The following is a 22,203-nucleotide window of genomic DNA, read 5'->3' as shown; positions in this document are numbered from 1 at the left end:
TGTCACAGTAGGGTTGCAGTTAGTGTAGCACTATTTCAGCACCAGCAACATGGGTTCAATTGCCACCGCTGTCTGTAAAAAATTTGTATGTTATCTCTGTGACTGCATGGGTTTACTCTGGGTGCTCTGATTTCCTCCCATATTCCAAGGGGTTAGTTAGTTAACTGGTTCCAGGGATGTAATCCTGATAATGTTCTTTTGCGCCCTCTCCAAAGGCTTGACATTCTTTCTACAATGAGGAAACCAGAACTGAATGCAATGTGGCCTAAACTAGAATTTTATAAAGCTGCATCATAACTTCCTGAGTTTGGAATTCAGTTCCTTGAAGGCAAGAATGTCATCTGCCAAGGTTTCCTTGTTCTTCCTTCTTACTGGAACATACCTGTCCTGCACTCTGTGCAGATGGCCTTTAAACACCCTCCACGTTGAGATATGGACACGCCCAAAAACAGTAACTCCCAATTAACTTCCCCGTAGTTCCTGCGTAATACTTACATAATTTGCTCTGCTCTGGTGGAATGCTCTTAAGGTTCATTTTGAGGAGAAGTTTGAAAGGATAGTAAACTCTTCCAACAAAAGAGAAACTTGCATATATGATACTATGGGGATGACATCAAAACATTTTTAAATAGAGGTGTTATTAAGATAAGCCACTTTAAATGGTAACTGGAGAACCCTCTTCCAATTTTATTATCCACTTTTTAAAGCAAGATCTACTTCAGTTCAAATAACTTGCAAGTAATATGAATTGGATGCATTTAGCTCTTGCACTAATGTCAGGATACAACACACATCTCCAGCAAAATTGCTGAAGTTCAAAAGTACATTTATTATCAAAGTATATACACCAATGCAACCTTGTGATTTGTCTTCTTGCTGGCAGCCACAAACCAAAGAAACACAATAGAACCCATTAAAACACAAATACACAAGGACCATCAAACAACCAATGTGCAAAAAAATTGTGCAAACAATAAAAAAGTAAACATAAGAACACGCGAAATAGGAGCAGGAGTAGGCCATCGAGCCTGCTCTGCCATTCAGTAAGATAATGGCTGATTTGGCCATGGACTTATCTCCACCTACCTGTTTTTCCCCATAACTCTTAATTCCCCTACTATGCAAATATCTATGCAACCTTGTCTTAAGTATATTTACTGAGGTAGCCTCCACTGCTTCATTGGACAGAAAATTCCACAGATTTGCCACTCTCTGAGAAAAGCAGTTTCTCCTCATCTCCGTCCTAAATCTATTCCCCTGAATCTTGAGGCTATGTCCCCTGGTTTTAGGCTCACCTACCAGTGGAAACAACTTTCCTGCCTCTATCTTATCTATCCCTTTCATAATTTTATATGTTTGTATAACATCTCTCATTCTTCTGAATTCCAGCGAGTGCAGTCCCAGGCAACTCAATCTCTCCTCAAGTCTAACCCCCTCATCTCTCAAATCAATGTGGTGAACCTCCTTTGCACCACCTTCAAAGCCAGTATATCCTCCCTCAAGAAAGGAGACCAGAACTACATGCAGTACTCCAGGTGTGGCCTCACCAGTACCCTGTGTAGTTGCAGCATAACCCCCCTGCTCTTAAATTTAATCCCTCTAGCAATGAAGGCCAACATTCCATTTGCCTGCTGCACCTGCAAACCAACCTTTTGTGATGCATACACAAGCACTCCTATGACCCTCTGCACAGCAGCATGCTACACTTTTTTACCATTTAAATAATAATCTTCTTCTCCATTTTTCCCTCACATTTACCAACATTGTATTCCATCTGCCAGACCCTTGCCCACTCACTTAACCTATCGATATCTCTCTGCAGACTCTCTGTATCTTCTGCACAATTTGCTTTGCTACTCTATTTAGTATCATCAGCAAACTTAGATGCACTCTTCCAGATCGTTAATGTGTATCATGAACAGTTGTGGGCCCAGCACTGACCCCTGCGGCACACTGCTCACCACTGATTGCCAACCAGAGGAACCCCCATGTATCCCAACTCTCTGCCTTCGACTAGTTAACCAATCCTCTATCCATGCAAATACATCACCCCCAACTCTATGTATCCTTATCTAATGGGTAAGTCTTTTATGATGCACCTTATCGAATGCCTTCTAGAAATCCAAGTAAATAACATCCATAAACAAATGAAAAAAGAACATGAACTGTAGAGGGCTCAGGCACACAACCAGTTCAGTATTGCAGCTGGTTCAGAAGCCTGATGACTGCAGGCCACAGCCATGGAACCAGTTCAATGCAACAACCTGTCCAGGAGCTCAATGACTGCAGGCCACAGCCACGGAACCAGTTCAGTGCAACAACCTGTCCAGGAGCTCAATGGCTGCAGGCTACAGCCACGGAACCAGTTCAGTGCTGAGTTGAGTGCAGATGGTTGCGGGCCACAGAATCCACTAAATACTGGTTTGCTTTTTGCTCAATTTCATTCGGCCCAAGGTCTGTTCCAGCAATGGCCACCTCGACAGTACCTTCATTCTCAAGAGTCCGGTTCGCCAATTACTTTAGGATACCACAAAAACGCCAGGTCATACAGATACTTCAAAAGCACAGATCCAAAAGGGAGATTACAGAGTGTGAATTGCAGTGATTGTAGTCCAGTAAAAGTGGAGTTAATACAATAGTTAGTAGCTTTGTCTGCTGCCTGTAAAGTGTCATAGTGTCTCACCACCACCATCTTTGTTGTGAAATTTCTGGATAAAATAGATACTTTTTTCTGAAACCTGTCACAAGCTCAAGATGCCTCTAAATGCACTGTAACTATTGAAATGCTTCTTGTGTAGGTACTGCTGTAATACTGGAGACTCAGCAGACAATTTGCACACAGCAAGATTTCCAACTAAAGGCAGATAATTGCCAATGTGTGTTATTGTGATTGGAATTGAAGTGTAACTAATGGGAGGGGCACTGGGAAGAATTCTTCTGCTCTTCAGAATAACTGCTGCGGAACAATTTATTTCCATCCGAGCAGGCCGAGTGAATCCAAACTTAACATTTCTTGAAACAATAGTATCTATGACAACTGCACCTTATGGTACTGCACTGGACCCTCAACTACCAGAAAAGGATTTCAATCTACCATCTTCTACTTCATACTTAATACCTAAAAACACCAGGACTGGTAAGATTTTCAGCTTGTTAGCTCTCGCAAACTCTTTGTTTGTTCGTTATGTTCCATGTCATATGATGTGGGCAATCATGGTCTTTCCATGACCATGATTGTTCTCGGCAAATCTTCCTACAGAGATGGTTTGCCATTGCCTTCTTCTGGGCAGTGTCTTTACAAGACTGGTGACCCAGCCATTATCAATACTCTTTAGAGATTGTCTGCCTGGCATCTCCAGGACTTGTGATATACACCAACTACTCACATGACCATCCACCACCTGCTCCCATGACCTCACATGACCCTGATCATGGGGGGGGGAGGGGTTAAGCAGGTGCTACACCTAGCCTAAGAGAGACATGCAGGCTAGTAGAGGGAAGGAGCACTTTACACCTCATTTTCTCTTGTTTGTAATATAATAGATTGAATCAGTTAATGCATTCTCTGAAAATAACACCTCATATTGTGTTATTGCCATGTGGTTAGACGGTAGAATAGCTCAACGTTACAGAAAATAGATTCATTGATACACTGACACACACATACATATCCACATGTGCACAAACGCCTGTATATATTGGGGTTATTATCTTAATTAGTTTGGCACAACATTGTTGGCTGAAAGGCCTTTTCCCTTGGAGTATAAGAGAATGAGGGAGATTTAATAGAAGTAAACAATATTATGGGAGTTATAGATGGGGTTAATCAGATTTTTTTGAACTGAGGTTAGGTGAGACTAGAATTAAAGGTCATAGGTTAAGGGTGAAAGGTGAATATTCAAGGGAAAACTGAGGAGAAACTTCAACATTTAAGAGAAATTTGGTTAAGTACCTGGATGGGAGGGGTATGGAGGTCTATGGTCCAAGTACAGATTGATGGGACTTGGCAGAATAACAGTTTGGCATTTACTAAATGGCCCAAAGGGCTGGTTTGTGCTCTGTAGTGCTCGATGACTCTTATGATTCTATTCATATGTTTGGACACTCAAATGTAAACACATACACATATGCATGCACAAATACACATGTAAAAATGTGTTAATAAGTACAGAAATTCATGTGTGTACATATATATGTGTATAGACAAACTCACACAAACACACACACACCATTCTCCTTTGCTCTGTAAACAAATGCACTGAGCACCATTTATGCTGCAACATCAGACAACTTAGATTCTGTTTCAATGTCCACTTGTTGCGGGAGTGCAATTACTGCAATGTGGAGATCTTGACAGATGACACCATGGTAAAGTAGCTAGCATTACTGACTCACAGAAACCTGGGTTCAATTCTGACCTTAGGTGCCAACTCTGAAGAATTCACAATTCATTTCCACTCAGGTGTTCTGGTTTTCTCCCACATTCCAAATGTAACTGGTGGGTAAATTGGCCACTGTAAAGTACCCTTCACTATGGACAAGTGGCAAATGAAATAAGAAAGGAAGCTGTTCGGCTTGAGAGAGTAAATTTTATGTCTACAGAGAAATAAGAAGTGAGTGTATGGGTTGGCATTGTCAATGGTCCAAATGGAATCCTTCCACACTGTAAAAGAAGGGATAGTTTTAACCTTGAAACCTCAATTGACACTCAGTACCATAACAGGACTGCTCAGCCTTAGGACCAGTACTATTTTAATTTTACCAACTGTTATAAGTCATGAGCTGAAGATTTTTGACATGGACTGTGTTTGGAGGAGACTCACTTTGCTCTCATGTTATTTTCTGGCAGTAGAGGGATCTCCAGCACCTTGGTGTTGCTGATGATGCTTTCATGGCTGGTTGTAGAAACCGTCTTGCCAGTGATCCGATGGACTTGGTAGAAGGCATGTGGTCTCAACAGGCGGTCGTCTGCTGTCCCAATGAACAGCTGCAAAGTGAGGGGTTCACTTTCCATGTAGCCATGAAGCTGGCAATAAAACAGAGAGAAAAAAAAATCAATGTTCAACATCAAGCACTAAAGACCAATTAATTTTTTTATATAGGCCAGAGCCAAAAAACAGGCAAGAAAATTGCTGACAGGTGCGATGTCTCATTTTTGAAGTCACAAATTATGTAAATATATTTAGTGTGCTTCATATTAAAGGTAATTTTACAAGATTGTGTTCTTTAAGGTGGTTATGGAACTGTTTCTAAAGATCGAAAATAGCAGTTTGATGACTTACTGCATGATTATTTTCAAAAAGTTCTGCTTTCATATTTATTTCATTATATGGATAAACCATGTTGCACACTGGATCTCCAATACATACAGAACAGAAGACAGTCCTTAGACCCAGCAAGCCAATGCTGACCATCAAACATACTAATTAATCCTATTCTTTAATTTTCTCCACATTTTCATCAACCCCCCCCACCCCACCTACCTCCAACAATACACATGAGGGGCAATATAGAACAGTGAATTAACCTATCAGCCCCCAGATTTCAGGGCTGTGGAAGGAAAATGGAGCATTCAGTCACGGAGAGAACACCCAAACTCCACACAGACAGCATTGGAAGTTAGGATCGAACTCAGGACTCAGGCACTCTGAGGTTGTTGCCTCTACTATTTGAACCACTCTGCCACCCTTGCACACTCTTTTCCTTGAGCCACATTATGTTCAAATTTTCTAACCTGTCCACTAACCACTCCATAAACTCATGCATCCCTTTTTACAGCAGCACACGTGTTCCAAAATGCCTCAGAAGGAAGCAATCAAAACCAAATTTGACACTTAAAGAAATGGATGACTCAAAAGATGATAGTGGCTTTGAAGAGATTAAATGGAGATAGCAAAATGGAGTGCTCTATGGAGACTATTCCAGAGTGTTGGGTAGAGGCAGCTTAAAGTTGCATTCTGAAGTGCAACACCTCATACTAGTTCGTATTAAATTCCATCTGCCATTTTCCAGCCCATTTTCCCAGCTGGGCAAGATTGCATTGCAAGCTTTGAAAGCCTTCCTCATTATCCATTAGATCCTCAGTTTTGGTGTCATCCTCAAACTTGCTGGTCCAGTTTACCTCATTATCATCTAAATCATTAATACAGATGATAAACAATGGACCCACCACTGGTCACAGGCCTCCAGCTAGAGGGACAGCCATCTACTACCACTCTCTGGTTTCTTACACAAAGCCAATTTACTACTTCATTTTAAATGCCAAGCAACCTAAACTTCTGGACCAGACTCCTATGATGAACTTCGTCAAAGGTCTTGCTGAAGTTCCGATTCCTCATGTTCTTCATGGCAGCTTTTCTACTGCATGTACATGGGAGGTGGGGGGAGGGTGGCATGAGCTCCCACTTTCCATTAAATGCTCCCAATGGCGTGGGTCTCAAATAACCTCTGCCAACCAAGTCCAGCTCCCGGCCTTCACATGGGAACTTAGCAACTAAACCCAACAGAACAGTTTCTACTGACAAGAGAAGGGGCAAAATCGGGCAAACTGTATCAGTCTCTGCCGTTCCTTTGGATTCATCAGCTATGCAGAAAGAGGGAACCTGCTACATGGGCAACAGTTTGCTCTCCCTATCGTACCGCCCAGGCTTTGATTAACGTAGACAATTGGGATGCAACATCCACGGTTGATTCCAACCAACAGACGGTCTCTAAATTCAGCACGGCGTTGGTACATGTTACTTTTTGAATCTCTCACACAATTTTGTGAACCAATCCAGGAACCTGGAGTGGCTTTTGGTGTTAAAGACTCCACATAGGGATAATCTCCAATTATCTCCAATTTTTAAGCATATGAATCTAATAGAATGTACAAATACTAGCAGAAGACATTTTAAAAAAATGTTGAAACATACATTTAAGAGAAGAAATATTGATAGCAAGAACCACTGGAAGGCTATCGGCAAGAAAATAGAAGTGAAATTAGTGGTTATGCAAACTATATAAAAATGCTCCGGTGGGAGGTAGAACTGATTACAGAAAATAACCTTGCCTTGACTCACAAAGCTGAAGTTATTCTGTTTAGATACAATGTGGTGCACGATAAAAGGGTTTAAGATAGAGAAGGGGCAAGATTTGGAGATCTGATAGCAAACTATCATCGAATTATTTCAAAGGAATACAGTTTGGCAGCCAAAGAGATTGCTGGTTAACCCAGAGTTTACAACATACCAAATAATATTGATTTTTTTTTCATTTGCATGATATATTGAAAGAATATATTGATATACTACATATGTATGAATCCAAATGCATTCTAAAGGATGTAACAAGGTTCTGTTTTGATAATTCACCACAGAATTCTGCACAATAATCATTCCAGAACTAACACCACTTAAGAAATTACTTACTGTTTCCCTCATGAAAGCAGTGCTAGTTGTAAAATGGCAACTCAGTGTAGTCCTTTTGGATTAAGGAATGTCCCAACTCCTTAATGTTGCCCCAAAATTCAAAGAATGTTGGAAGGAGGATAGGGTTCAGGATTTTCATTCCTAGTGAGTCAAGTTTAATACATTAAGCAGTAGTTGCAATGCATTTGCCTCTGCTGCCAACATTCATTTGCATTGACTTTATTGAAATTGGTCATGAGTTTTAAGACTGGTATCTGAAACATTGGGCAACATGTTTATGAAGTAAAAGTTGGCTATGCCCTTCATTTTCCTTTCCCCAACACTCAGAAGGAGCAGAAGATTCATGTAGTGCATATGACACTTTTTTTTTCCTAGACAGATACGTTAACCAGCAAATCAAAGCTTTCTCCTTCCAGCCTCCCTGGAAAATTTTTGAGCATGGATGATCCTGGTTGATACTGTTGGAAAATGTTCCTTAGCCAGTGGCTATTCCCTCTATGGAGGACACCTCAGTTTCCAGGCACAAGAGCCTACATGCATCAGGGTTGCATTAGGGCCTTGACACAGACTCAAATCTGGAAATTCAGACGGTTTTCACATCACATCAGACAGCACACATACTTTGCAAATTGGAAAGGAAATATTAGCCATACTTAGAGTAACGCAAGTAGCTATGTGAAGGTACATCCCACTACATCTAATGTAAGTGTCCCAATAATGATGATCAAGCTTAGGTAAAAAAAAATAAATGGTCCAAATGTAATGAAACAGACTATGACTAAGGCCAATAGCAAAACAATAGTGCTGAGTTGATCAGGAAATAAAGTTTCTCATTAAGACCTTTGTGCTAAAGCTTCGCATTCCCTGATTCTTGTTCACAGAAATCCCAGGCATCCACTATTGAGACGTCATCAAGTGATTGAGCAATGACAGCAAAGAGCTCTTACAGGCAAGAAACAGAGAAAACAGTTTATATATATATTTTGTTTCAATTTGATATGGAGTCTGAATTAAGGATTGCAATAATGATATCTGAGTACAATAGAGACCAAAAGTTCTTAACTTTTCACAAAAAAAACACATTAAAAAAATTTCCATGTGGGGAGTTTACAACATGTACTTGCATAAGTAATAAGTATTTTTATGGTCAGGTAATGTGTTAAGGTGTAATTATAGCTTTGATTGCTGTTAGTTCCTGACCTAGGCATCATATAAATATTTCAAAGCATTTTAACAATTCATAAAAAAGTCCACATTTTTGTAAGCTTGATTATATCAGAGCTGCAACCTGTGCTGTGTGTGATGACAGGCTGAAATACAGAAAGCGATTTCAACTACACATTCCCAAATATCCTTAAGTTGCAAATGGAAATAATGGTAAGCACTCGTGATTTTGACACCATCATTATTTTTAAAATCCATCTTTTTGATGTTACTTATTAGTATCTAACCAAGGGAAAAAATCCTAGCAAAATCATTACTGAGTTCACCAAGGCAGTTGGCTATAATGAGTAATATCCTGCTTGGTATCTATTTATCTGTTGATGCCACAGAGTCATAGAATCATATAGCATGGGACAGGCCCTATGGCCCATCTCATCTATGCTATGGTTGACACAGAGCCCTCTAAATCTCTCATATCTTTGTACTTATCTTGTTGGATTTTAAATGTTGCTAATGTGCCAATCTCATCCACTATTTCTGGATGAGGTTGGCTCATTCCAAATAGACATAACCTCTTGCATGAAGAAGCTGCTCCTGATGCCTCCCTCCCTGATGCCTCTGACCCTAAACTTATGTCCTCTTGTCCTCAGCACCTCCTCCCTAGGAAAAAGACACCCTTTTTATGTCCCTCATGATTTTATATATGTCTATCCAGTCACTCCTCTGTATCCCTGGCAAACTATTTCCCTTCGCAAATAGGTGCTGTCCTCCAATTCCATTCCAAAGTTAGAGTGACCAAGTTTCCATCCTAATCTTCAGTGCTATTCAAATGGTGTTTATTATCTCTACCCACGACCATGTGGGTTTCCTTCAGATGCTCTGGTTTCCTCCCACATGGGAGTAAAATCAAACTGCTGGAGGAACTCAAGAGGTCAAGTAGCAGCTGTGGGAAGTGAGTAATTGTTGACATTTTGGGTCGAAATGGTTACGGGTGATGATCTGGAGTTCTTTGTTTATAGATAATGGTGGAAAGGGAGCCAATTGAAGATCCTAAGAGAATTGGATAGATTATTAAAAGAAAACATATTCCAAAGTTACAGGGGAAAAAAGCTACAATGGACTGACAAGACCGTTCTGCAAAGAGCAAGCACAGACTCAATGAAATAAAATTTCCCTCCACATGCTGTGACAATACTACAATGATCTAAGTGCCTACCAAGTCCAAACAAAGATTTATAGGGAAATTGTCATCTCTCTTTCTCTGTGCCCAACTGCTTTTTTTTGTCAAGCCTGCTAGAGCTTTGTCTCATTGTGATAAAACCCTGAGAGCATCTGCAAACAATGCAGTTTTATTTAAAGTGGCAACATCTACACTGGCAAAAGCCAGCAAGAAAAATAACACAAATACAGCAACTAATCAAGACTGCCTCCAAGCCAGTATTCTTTGAATAAATCTTCATTAAAAGAAAGAAAATATCGCAAAATTTCAACAAATAAGCACTTACATGGCATAATTTCTGCAGTACTGTTGTGATCAGAAAAAAACCTGTTGTCATTTCTCAATTACATAAAGTCCCTTTGAAAAGTAGTAGACTCAGTACACAATGCTGAATCAGTAACCCCCAATAGTAACCTTCAAAAGGTGGTCTCACAAGCAAAGTTATTGCTAGTGCTCTGTGCAAAAATAATATTATAGTACACAGCAATTTCTGGCCCAGGATTAATCAATCACAACCTCCCTTTCCAAATTCTACAAATTTATTATTGACTTTGATACTGCTGATCTTCTAATGTTGATTTCATTTTGTACCTGATACATTTTTAACTCATGAGATTGTGAGGTTTGACATTTCATCTTTTGGCAAAAAATAAATGGGGGCACTGTTATGTTTTGTAACTCGAAAACATAAAACTAACTGAAAGTAAAAACACAGCTGAGAATGCATGTCTTAATTTTGTTTTACTTTAGCAAGACACGCACATGATGACGCATGCCATTCAAGTACTTTTATATATAACCCGTAAGGAACTATGTAAACAAAAGAAAAAGGCTTAATCAAACAATATGTTTACAATATCACTCAAATATTACTGAATTATTAAATAGACAACACTCCTCTATTCTTAGCTATAAGTATGGATTAAGTTGTCCCATTCAGGCCTAAAGATTTTATTGCTAAGGAGAAAATCTTACTCTTGTGGGATAATGTCTTTCTTGACAATGGGGACATCACTCTGCTTGGTAGGTGAGACTTGTGGCCGTTAAACAATCTCATATTCTGGAGTCTAGTTTGTGGCAGTGGTAAGAGTTGACTCTGGGACTGCGGGAAGTGGTTCTGACAGCTCTGGACACCTTTCTTCGCTAACAATCGACTCTGGTCTCGTCAACTGATCGATGTGTCCTCTCCAGATGACATCAGAGTGTAGGAGAGTGGTCCAGTTCTGTTCTTAATCTTGACAAATACGCACTTTTGATCAAAGTTGTAGTCCTTTGCTAGGACTGCTTATCCAGGAGTGAAACATCGAACCTCTTTGTTTGAGGAGCTCTCAACTCGTCTCAGTTGTTTGTCTGCATACTCCTTCTGAGATTATGTTTGAGGACGTCCGAGCATGAATGACCCAGGAGCAGCATAGCTGGTGAGTTGCTGGTTGTGGAGTGTGCTGTATTACAATACGCACAGAGGAAATTGAGGAGCTTCAGATTCAGTGTTAGTGTAGTGTATTCTGCTGACAGTGCATTCTTTAGACTCTGGATAAAACTTTCCACCAAGTCATTTATAGCTGTGAGGTATGGTACAAATGTAATGTATCATATTCCATTCATTTTCAGGAATGAATGAAACTGTTCTGCAGCAAACTGTGGTCCATTGTCACTGACTAATGGTTCTGGACCACCAGTCCTTGAGAAGAGGCTTCTCAACACATCACCAATGTGTGAGACTATAGTGGAGGCTATTGGGAACATTTATAGCCACTTTCTAACTGCATCCACTAATACCAAGAAATTAGTGCCCAAGAGTGGTCCAGCAAAATCCACAAGAATCATCTGCTCGGGCAATGCAGGCCATTCCCAGGGATGGAGCAGTGCTGCTTTTGGCATCTTCTGGACATGTTGGCATCCTGAACAGTGCATAGCAAGCTGCTCAATCTGCTGGTCTATCTCAGGCCACTAGACAAAGTTTCAAGACAACAGTTTCATTTCGACAATGCTTAGACGACCAGCATGTAGCTCCTCCAACAATTGAGCTCTCAGCTTGGATGGTACAACTCTCAATGTCCATATAAGGTAACCCCCATTAAGTTTATCCTGCGCTGGTAAAAATGGGAGAACTGGGATTTCTGCTGCACATTTGGGTGGCTGAGCAGACCTGAGGTCACAACAGGAGGAACGTCCTCTTTTGTAAATGACTCAGATAGTTCCTTTTCCAAGGATAAGCATGATAAACCATCAGCATTTCCATGATTAATCATTCTCTTGAATTTGACCTTATAATTGTGTCCTCCAAGAAACAGAGCCCATCTCTGCATTCATGGATTCTATAACACACTTCTATGGATTGAAAATGGACACTAGTGATTGATGATCAGTAATGAAGGTAATCTCTCTCCTGTACAAATACTGGTTGAATTGTTTTACACCCCAAATCAGACTCAAGGCCTCTCTGTTATCAGTGCACAATATTTCTCTGCAGCAGTAAGGGAACGTGATGCAAAGGCTATAGAATGTTCACTTCTATTTCTCATAGCATGACTGCCCCTAAGGCAAGGCATCAAAGGCAAGCTTCACTGCATGATGAGGATTATAATGTGTGAGTACAGTGTCCGACATCATCATTTCCTTTACCTTTTTGTCCATTGTCATTTCTTCACGGTCTGTAGTAATGAATTCAAGAGACATGGCACAGTAGCCAGGTTAAATAGGCATCTGTTATAGTAATTGACAAATCCTAATATGGACCACAACTGTACCATGTCTTTTGGCTTTGAAGCATCCATCTCTGCTTGAACCTTCTCGGCACATTTCTGCAAATTCTCGTGTGTCAATGTTGTGACCACAGTAAGTTCAAAGTTCCAAGTACATTTATTATCAAAGTATGCAAACATTATAGAAACTTGAGATTTTTTTTCTTACTGGCAGCCACAAAACAAAGAAACATCAAAAGAACCCATATAAAAAGACCATCAAACACCCAATGCACAGAGACAGAACAAAAATACAAACTGTGCAAATAATAAAAGTAAGCAAATAGCTTCAGAACTAAAGTTTTACAGAAGACACAAAGGCAGACATCACTGCAGCTGGAGCAGGCCATAGCCTCAGCTCAGTGCGGAGCTGAGTAAATGTCCCAGAGCAGTGAGCAGAACTGGCCCTCGCCTCACCTCCGGACCCGACACCCTGACCTTTTCAATCTGGTCTGGCGCTTAAATCATCCAAACATTGGGTCGTTCCCTGCTTCTGGACACTTTAGAGCCTGAGCATTAATTCACTTTCAGATTCTATTATAGGGGAAATGGCATTCAAATGGTGGATGGATCTCCAATGAAGTTTTAGTTGTCTCAGTCACTCACCACCCCAAAATGCTGGCCCTCCTGTTTTCACCACATACAAGCCCAATCTGGCTTGTTGATTGTTGTAAACAACAGGAATTCTGCAGATGCTGGAAATTCAAGCAACACACATCAAAGTTGCTGGTGAACGCAGCAGGCCAGGCAGCATCTGTAGGAAGAGGTACAGTCGACGTTTCAGGCCGAGACCCTTCGTCAGGACTAACTGAAGGAAGAGTGAGTAAGGGATTTGAAAGTTGGAGGGGGAGGGAGAGATCCAAAATGATAGGAGAAGACAGGAGGGGGAGGGATGGAGCCAAGAGGTGGACAGGTGATAGCCAAAAGGGATACGAGAGGATCATGGGACAGGAGGTCCGGGAAGAAAGACAAGGGGGCGGGGGGGACCCAGAAGATGGGCAAGAGGTATATTCAGAGGGACAGAGGGAGAAAAAGGAGAGTGAGAGAAAGAATGTGTGCATAAAAATAAGTAACAGATGGGGTAAGAGGGGGAGGGGGGGCCTTAGTGGAAGTTAGAGAAGTCAATGTTCATGCCATCAGGTTGGAGGCTACCCAGACGGAATATAAGGTGTTGTTCCTCCAACCTGAGTGTGGCTTCATCTTTACAGTAGAGGAGGCCGTGGATAGACATGTCAGAATGGGAATGGGATGTGGAATTAAAATGTGTGGCCACTGGGAGATCCTGGAAGGCCCCCCCCTCCCCCTCATACCCCATCTGTTACTTATTTTTATGCACTCTCCTTTTTCTCCCTCTGTCCCTCTGAATATACCTCTTGCCCATCCTCTGGTCCCCCCCGCCCCGTCTTTCTTCCCGGACCTCCTGTTCCATGATCCTCTCGTATCCCCTTTTGCCTATCACCTGTCCAGCTCTTGGCTCCATCCCTCCCCCTCCTGTCTTCTCCTATCATTTAGGATCTCCCCCTCCCCCTCCAACTTTCAAATCCCTTACTCACTCTTCCTTCAGTTAGTCCTGACAAAGGGTCTCGGCCTGAAACGTTGACTGTACCTCTTCCTACAGATGCTGCCTGGCCTGCTGTGTTCACCAGCAACTTTGATGTGTGTTGTTGATTGTTGTATTTCACTGTTATGAATGTCATTCCCACGAGGGTTATCTTTTCTCCAGTATAAATTCTTAGATATCTGGCAACTGACCTATTGTCTCAGCTTGCTCCTGCCCCACCGAACTCGTTTCTGCATACCTCGACACTGTTTTATCACCCCTTGTTCAATCCCTTCCTACCTATGTTCGTGACACTTCTCACGCTCTTAAATTTTTCGATGATTTTAAGTTCCCTGGCCCCCACCGCTTTATTTTCACCATGGATGTCCAGTCCTTATATACTTCCATCCCCCATCAAGAAGGTCTCAAAGCTCTACGCTTCTTTTTGGATTCCAGACCTAATCAGTTCCCCTCTACCACCACTCTGCTCCGTCTAGCGGAATTAGTCTTTACCCTTAATAATTTCTCCTTCGGCTCCTCCCACTTCCTCCAAAATAAAGGTGTAGCTATGAGCACCCGTATGGGTCCTAGCTATGCCTGCCTTTTTGTTGGGTTTGTGGAACAATCTATGTTCCGTGCCTATTCTGGTATCTGTCCCCCACTTTTCCTTCGCTACATCGACGACTGCATTGGCGCTGCTTCCTGCACGCATGCAGAACTCGTTGACTTTATTATCTTTGCCTCCAACTTTCACCTTGCCCTCAAGTTTACCTGGTCCATTTCCAACACCTCCCTCCCCTTTCTAGATCTTTCTGTCTCTGTCTCTGGAGACAGCTTATCCACTGATGTCTACTATAAGCCTACTGACTCTCACAGCTATCTGGACTATTCTTCTTCTCACCCTGTCTCTTGCAAAAACGCCACCCCTTCTCGCAATTCCTCCGTCTCCGCCGCATCTGCTCTCAGGATGAGGCTTTTCATTCTAGGACGAGGGAGATGTCTTCCTTTTTTAAAGAAAGGGGCTTCCCTTCCTCCACTATCAACTCTACTCTTAAACGCATCTCCCCCATTTCACGTACATCTGCTCTCACTCCATCCTCCCGCCACTCCACTAGGAATAGGGTGCCCCTGGTCCTCACCTACCACCCCACCAGCTTCCGGGTCCAACATATTATTCTCCGTAACTTCCGCCACCTCCAACGGGATCCCACCACTAAGCACATCTTTCCCTCCCCCCCCCACTCTGCATTCTGCAGGGATCGCTCCCTACATGACTCCCTTGTCCATTCGTCCCCCCCATCCCTCCCCACTGATCTCCCTCCTGGCACTTATCCGTGTAAGCGGAACAAGTGCTACACATGCCCTTACACTTCCTCCCTTACCACCATTCAGGGCCCCAAACAGTCCTTCCAGGTGAGGCAACACTTCACCTGTGAGTCGACTGGGGTGATATACTGCGTCCGGTGCTCCCGATGTGGCCTTTTATATATTGGCGAGACCCGACGCAGACTGGAAGACCGCTTTGCTGAACATCTACGCTCTGTCCGCCAGAGAAAGCAGGATCTCCCAGTGGCCACACATTTTAATTCCACATCCCATTCCCATTCTGACATGTCTATCCACGGCCTCCTCTACCGTAAAGATGAAGCCACACTCAGGTTGGAGGAACAACACCTTATATTCCGTCTGGGTAGCCTCCAACCTGATGGTATGAACATCGACTTCTCTAACTTCCGCTAATGCCCCACCTCCCCCTCGTACCCCATCTGTTACTTATTTTTATGCACACATTCTTTCTCTCACTCTCCTTTTTCTCCCTCTGTCCCTCTGAATATACCTCTTGCCCATCCTCTGGGTCCCCCCCCCCCGTCTTCCTTCAGTTAGTCCTGACGAAGGGTCTCGGCCTGAAACGTCTACTGCACCTCTTCCTACAGATGCTGCCTGGCCTGCTGTGTTCACCAGCAACTTTGATGTGTATTGCTTGAATTTCCAGCATCTGCAGAACTCCTGTTTGCGTAGTTAGATATCTGTAGGCTTCAGTTCAGTATTTTTGAAATGCCAATCAAAATAATTTTGTGGAATGACTGAAACAGGGGAGCTCGTGTCCAATTCCCTTTTAATTAATTTACCATTCACTTCTGGTGTAAGCCATATTGCTTGTCTCCTGTAAATTTTCACATTGTAAATCTCAAGTCTACTCAGTCCTGAGTCACTCTCATCATTGCCAGATTTTTCATCAGCAGCATGCAGGTTAGTGTTGAATGTAAAACTGAAAACCAGAATCTCTTCTTTTGCTATGGCACATTGGTACTCTCCAGACTCTGCACCAAACTTTAAAACTTCAAATAACCACTGCTGTGTTTGTACTGGCTTGTTTTGATTTAGGTTATTCACCTGTAATAATAAGACCATAAGATCATAAGATATAGGAGCAAGCCATTTGGCCCATTGAGTCTGCTCTGCCATTTCATCTTGGCTGATCCAATTTTCCTCTTATCTACAATCTCCTGCCTTCTCCCCGTATCCCTTCATGCCCTGACCAATCAAGAATCTATCAACCTCTGTCTTAAATGTACATAAAGACTTGGCCACCACAGCTGCTTCTGGCAAAGAATTCCACAGATTCACCACTCTCTGGCTAAAGAAATTCCCCCTTATCTCCATTCGAAAAGGACATCTTTCTATTGAGGCTGTGTCTTAGACTTTCCCACCATAGGAAACATCCTCTCCACATCCACTCTATCAAGGCCTTTCACCATTCGATAGGTTTCAATTAGGTCGCCCCTCATTCTTCTGAATTCTAGTAAACAAAGGCCCAGAGCCATCTAACATTTTTCATATGACAAGCCGTTCAATCTTGGAATTATTTTCGTGAACCTTTGAACCCTCTTCAGTTTCAGCACATCCTTTCTAAAATAAAGGGTCCAAAACTGTTCATAACACTCCAAGTGAGACCTCATCAGTGCTGTATAAAGTCCTGACGTTACTTCCTTGTTTTTAAAATGGCTCAGTTCTCCTCTGTCCATGAAAAATGCTTGACATAGTGGTCTATAACTCTGCACCTTTCAGTTTTTAATATTCATTTGCTTGTATTTTCTCTCTGACTTTCTCTCTAATGAACCTCATTAACCTATTAACTAAATGACATAATCCACAAACTATCCCCATAGCAACCAGGGTTCATTGATGAGGATACATCACCTGGAACTAAAGGACAGAGTTTAACAATAAGGCATTGCCCGTTTAAGGAGGAGGAGATGAGGGATTTCTTCTCTCAAAGCATCATGCATGTGTGGAATTCTCTACCCCAGAGAGTTGTGAAGACTGAGTCACTGAACATTTTCAGTGTTGAGGCAGACAGATTGTTGGATTATAGGGGAATCAAGTGCCATAAGGAATAAGAACAAAAGTTGAAGTGAGGCCAAATTCAGATCAGCTGCAATTTTTTTTTTAAGATTAAAGATTAGCTTTATTTGCCACATGTATATTGAAGCACTGAAAAATCCAGTGAAATGTGTTACTTGCATCAACCACCAACATAGTGCATGGATGTGGTGAGGGAAGCCCACAAGTGTCACCATGCTTCGGGTATGAACTTAGCATGCTCACAACTTACTAATCCTGACCCATATGTTTTTTGGAATGTGAGAGTCCAGAGCATCCAGTGGAAACCCACACGGTCACGGGGAGAACTTACTAACTTTTTACAGGCAACAGTGAGAATTGAATGCTGACCTTCTGATGGCTGACCTTCAGTGTTACTCTAGCCACTATGCTACCCCATGCAACCCAGTCTTATTGAACAGCACAGCAACCTTGAAGGCCTATATGCTAGGGAAGATTAGTGTTTTGGCATCAATTTTGAATCTCACAAGGGCAGTCACTACACCTTTGAGTGAACCTAATGGGCTGAATATCTGAACAGTTACTGCTTGGAGTTCTGCACTGGTGTGGTTCCATAAGGTTCAAAAATATCCTGGACATGGAGCTTTTCTCCAAATTGCAGAGGCTTGTAATTTTCAGTGACTGATGGAGCAGCACTGCATGTCACTGACTTCAGTGAGAATTCTGCAGAAAGATCTAGTGATTTCTGCAGTGCAAATTTCTCATTTCCCAAGGTCAGGACATATCTGACATCAATTCAGGTGGTGGCTCAAAGGGATCTTTTGTGTTCTTCAATGTATCAATGGTGTCTGAGCAGCCAATAACATGAATGTTAGTGAATGGTACAGTATCATCGAATGCTACTATGAAGGACAATGCTATCTTTTCGTAGTGTCATCTTCTTACCATTGGGCTGGAGGTACAGAAGCCTAAAGTTCCACACCACCAAATTAAAGAAAGCTACTTTGTTCAACCGTTCACTTCTAGAACCAACGTAATCACTTCAGTTTAGAACACTATGACCACTTTAATCACTTTGCGCTAAAATGAACTTTGGTTTGATTTCACAAAGGTTATGGGATTTATTTAACCTGAATTTTTAGAACAGAAGTAACAGAAAACATGGCCCATCAAACCTGTCCCACCATTCAATATCATAGCCAAAATGTTTCAGAACTCATCTCTTCTGGGCCAGATCTCCACTGCCCTCAGTTCTATGATTTTACAAAAAATTACCCACTTCTTCCTTAAGTACTCCCAATGACCCACCCTCCACAACCCTCCTGGCATTTCCTTTTTTCTCTCTTCTGCCTTTTGGGAGAAGATAAAGGTGCTTGAAAGCCTGGCCATCCAGATTTAAGAACACCTTCGACCTCACTGCTATCAGAATTCTGAACCAGTCACCTCTATCACATCCCCTTCACAGTGATGCTGCCACATTCTCGAACTCTTGCACTTTTGTCGCTTTAGTGCTTCTAACTTCATCATTCCATTAATGGCACTTATTGCTGTATTTATTGTTGTACTTATCATTACCGTGTACTCTGTTTACACTGTGAGCTTCACTTGAGCAAGGAATTTCATTGCACCCTGGTGTCCATGACAACAAATTAACCTGAATCTGTTGAAAATTCCAGAGACTTTTTACCATCTGCAGGAGGAAGTTTGTATGCACCTTAGCCTTAATAAACTACTCCATAATCTTTCAAGTAGCCCTTAGTAATTGTATATCAACACCAAACATATCTAAACCATATAGATGTGACTTTAGCCCATCTATTATTTCCTGACAATGACTTGAAGTGTGTGCAGCAACCATTGCACTAAAGGGCGATGTGCCCCGCAACAGGATACACTCTTCTTAGTGCTCTCTGAGGGCACCATGTGTCCCATGAGTGCACAGTCAAAATAGACTTGCCTTGTGAAATCACCATTGTGGTTCACTCCCTTTAAGAAGAGTTCAATTTGACCCACAGATTTTACCGACACCACTCCTTGTCAGTAAGCAGGGGTAAAGGCATCCACCACTATTCCTCCATGGGTGACCATGCAAATGAGGCCAAATACTAGGGATGTTGTTGGGTGGGGAGCAGTTGCAAAACATAAGTGGATGGGGTGGGGGATAGTAATACACAAGTGGAAGGAAGGGGCAGGTCTCCCAAAGTCAAAGTTAAAGTCAAATTTACTGTCATATACACAAAGCACAGGTGCAATGAAAAATTATTTTTAGCGGCATCACAAGCACGTATCATTAAATATTAGCTACAAGAAAAAAACATAAACAAGACTTATACCTTTTTTAACAAGAAAAAAACACAATTAGAACAAATAAAGAAGTGATCAAAGTAGTCAAGAGTGTGTAGTGATTATGGTTGTGCTGAATTCCCTTTATTTCCCTTTGAGCATGAAAAGGATTCATTATTTCACACCCACTTAACTGTCCCAACAGATCCCAGGGAAAATACTGATCATATATCAGGCAGGGTTTCAGTGCGGTGTACTCATTGTTGAACTATGAGTTAATCATGAAGGTTATGCTCCAATTCCTGTTTCATGAATGAGAAATGCAGTAAAGAAATGCCACACACATTTGAGTGAATCATGATTGGAAGCATTCAGTCCAATTTCCCAATCAGTGTGACTTCATAAAGAAATGAGTAAAGCACCAAAATATATCCAAATTTATTTCTGCTGTAATTATGCACAAAAATGCAAATACAAATGGGTTGAATTCCTTATCAATAAAGTTGTTGATTTAACTCTCCACCCACATCACATGACTGCCCATTTCCAACTGAGACAGGCCTTTAGGAAGGCCACAAAAGCCATTTTTCCCCTCTGGGTGCTATAGCAAGAGGAAAAGGAGATTGGAGATATTTCTATAGCTCCCTCCAATCTTGATTACAAGAAATCATGCTGTCCCTGCTTCTCCAGAGTTATATACTTTGCTCCCTTCCATTTACAGGTGGGGAGAGGGCACCTATTGCATCTCACTCACCTGAAATTTGCACCTTGCGGTAAATAACACAATGGTTTCCATTATCAACTTACTCATCGAGGTGGGTTCCTGCACCAGAACAGTTTCTCAAATACAATTTATTTTCAGACTGAAATGGCTAAAGGTAATACTTGGTTAAACAATAGGTCAGTTAGTTTGTGACGATAACACTTTGCAAAGTGTGATGCTTCTTAAATTAAACTCAGGTCAAAGCATGGGTAACAGTTTCCAACCATGAAGATATTGCATACCTTGTGAAATGCCAGCAATTGGTGCAAAAACAAAGTTTGAAAACTATTCAGATGATATAGCTATGGTACTTTTTTCAGAATCTCCAGGATTCTCAAACCGTAATAAGAGTTAATCAGTCCTTCAGTGGCATTGTCGACACTTTTCACCGCCTTGGTAATCAGCCAACATAAGCAAAGTCCCCACCCACCTCAGACTATTCCACTATTAAAAGACTATTGAATGGCCCCCTGCTACAATAACATGGATTCTTGACCTCACAGTCCACTATGGTATAGCTTTGCATCTTACTGACTGCCTGTACTGCACTGTGTCTGAAACAGTACCAGTTTATTCTGCACTGTTGTAATGAAATGATCTGTATAGATGTACATCCATTGGTATTTCCACTGTACTTAGGTATATGTGACAATCTCCTTCGACTCCTCGCACTTCCTTCATCCCAAGGTGCAGCCATGGGCACTTGCATGGGTCCCTTTTCGTCAGCTATGTGAAACAACCCATGTTCCAAGCCCACACCAACATCACTCCCCAACTCTTTCTACGCTACATTGACGACTACATTTGGTGCTGCTTCTGTACCCATGCTGAGCTCGGCAATGTCATCCATTTGATCCATTTCTGACCCCCCCTCCCCTTTCTCAATCTCTCTGATTCCATTTCTGGAGACATTCCATTTACTGATACCTTTTATAAGCCCACTGATCTCACAGCCATCCAGTATACCTTTCCTACTCTCTCACTTGTAAAAATGTCATTCCCTTTTCTCAGTTCCTCCACCTCCACCACATCTTTTCTCAAGATGAGCCTTTTCATTCCAGAACAACCGAGAAGTCCTCCTCCTTCAAAGAAAGAGACTTCCCTTCCTCCACCATCAACGCTTCCCTCACCCACATCTCTTCCATTTTGCACATGTCTGCCCTCACCCCATACTCCGGCTGCCACACCAGCGATAGGGTTCCTCTTGTCCTCAACTACCACCCCACCAGACTCTGCGTCCAGAGTAAGTTCCATAATCTCCAACGGGATCCTACAGCCAAAAACATCTTTCCCTCGCCCCCACCCCTCTCTCACTTTCCACCTTCCTCCGGGATCGCTCCCTACACGACTTCCTTGTTCACTCATCCCTCTCCACTGATCTCTCTCCCGGCACATCCTTGCAAGGAGAACAAGTTGCACAGCTGCCCTACACCTCCTCCCTCACTATGATTCAGGGCCTCAAACAGCCCTTCCAGGTGAGACAACACTTCACATGTCAGTCTATTGGGATCATCCACTGTATCCGGTGCTCCCAGGGTGACCTCCTGTATATCAATGAGACCCGACATAGACTGGGAGACTGCTTCGTCGAGCACCTTTACTCTCCACCACAGAAAGTATGATTCCCCGCTGGCACCCATTTCAAATTAACTTCTCATTCTGACATGTCAGTCCATGGCCTCCTCTATTGCCATGATGCAGCCATACTCAGGTTTGAGGAGCAACAGTTTATATTC

General features: G+C 42.1%; 1 protein-coding gene across 3 annotated transcripts in view; it reads right to left on the bottom strand.

Moving 5' to 3' along the window:
• nfatc1 (nuclear factor of activated T cells 1) overlaps positions 1-22,203 on the bottom strand; it is a 293,798-nt gene that overhangs the window by 186,645 nt on the left and 84,950 nt on the right. For all 3 annotated transcript variants that reach the window (XM_072261650.1, XM_072261642.1, XM_072261659.1), the window contains exon 4: positions 4,824-5,026. In XM_072261650.1, the coding sequence (XP_072117751.1) occupies positions 4,824-5,026 (203 nt within the window). The remainder of the gene's footprint in view (positions 1-4,823; positions 5,027-22,203) is intronic.

The sequence above is a fragment of the Mobula birostris genome, chromosome 1, assembly GCF_030028105.1.
Source record: "Mobula birostris isolate sMobBir1 chromosome 1, sMobBir1.hap1, whole genome shotgun sequence".
NCBI lineage: Eukaryota > Metazoa > Chordata > Chondrichthyes > Myliobatiformes > Myliobatidae > Mobula > Mobula birostris.
The sequence above is the reverse complement of the archived record's forward strand: the minus strand, read 5'-3'. Positions and strand labels throughout refer to the sequence as shown.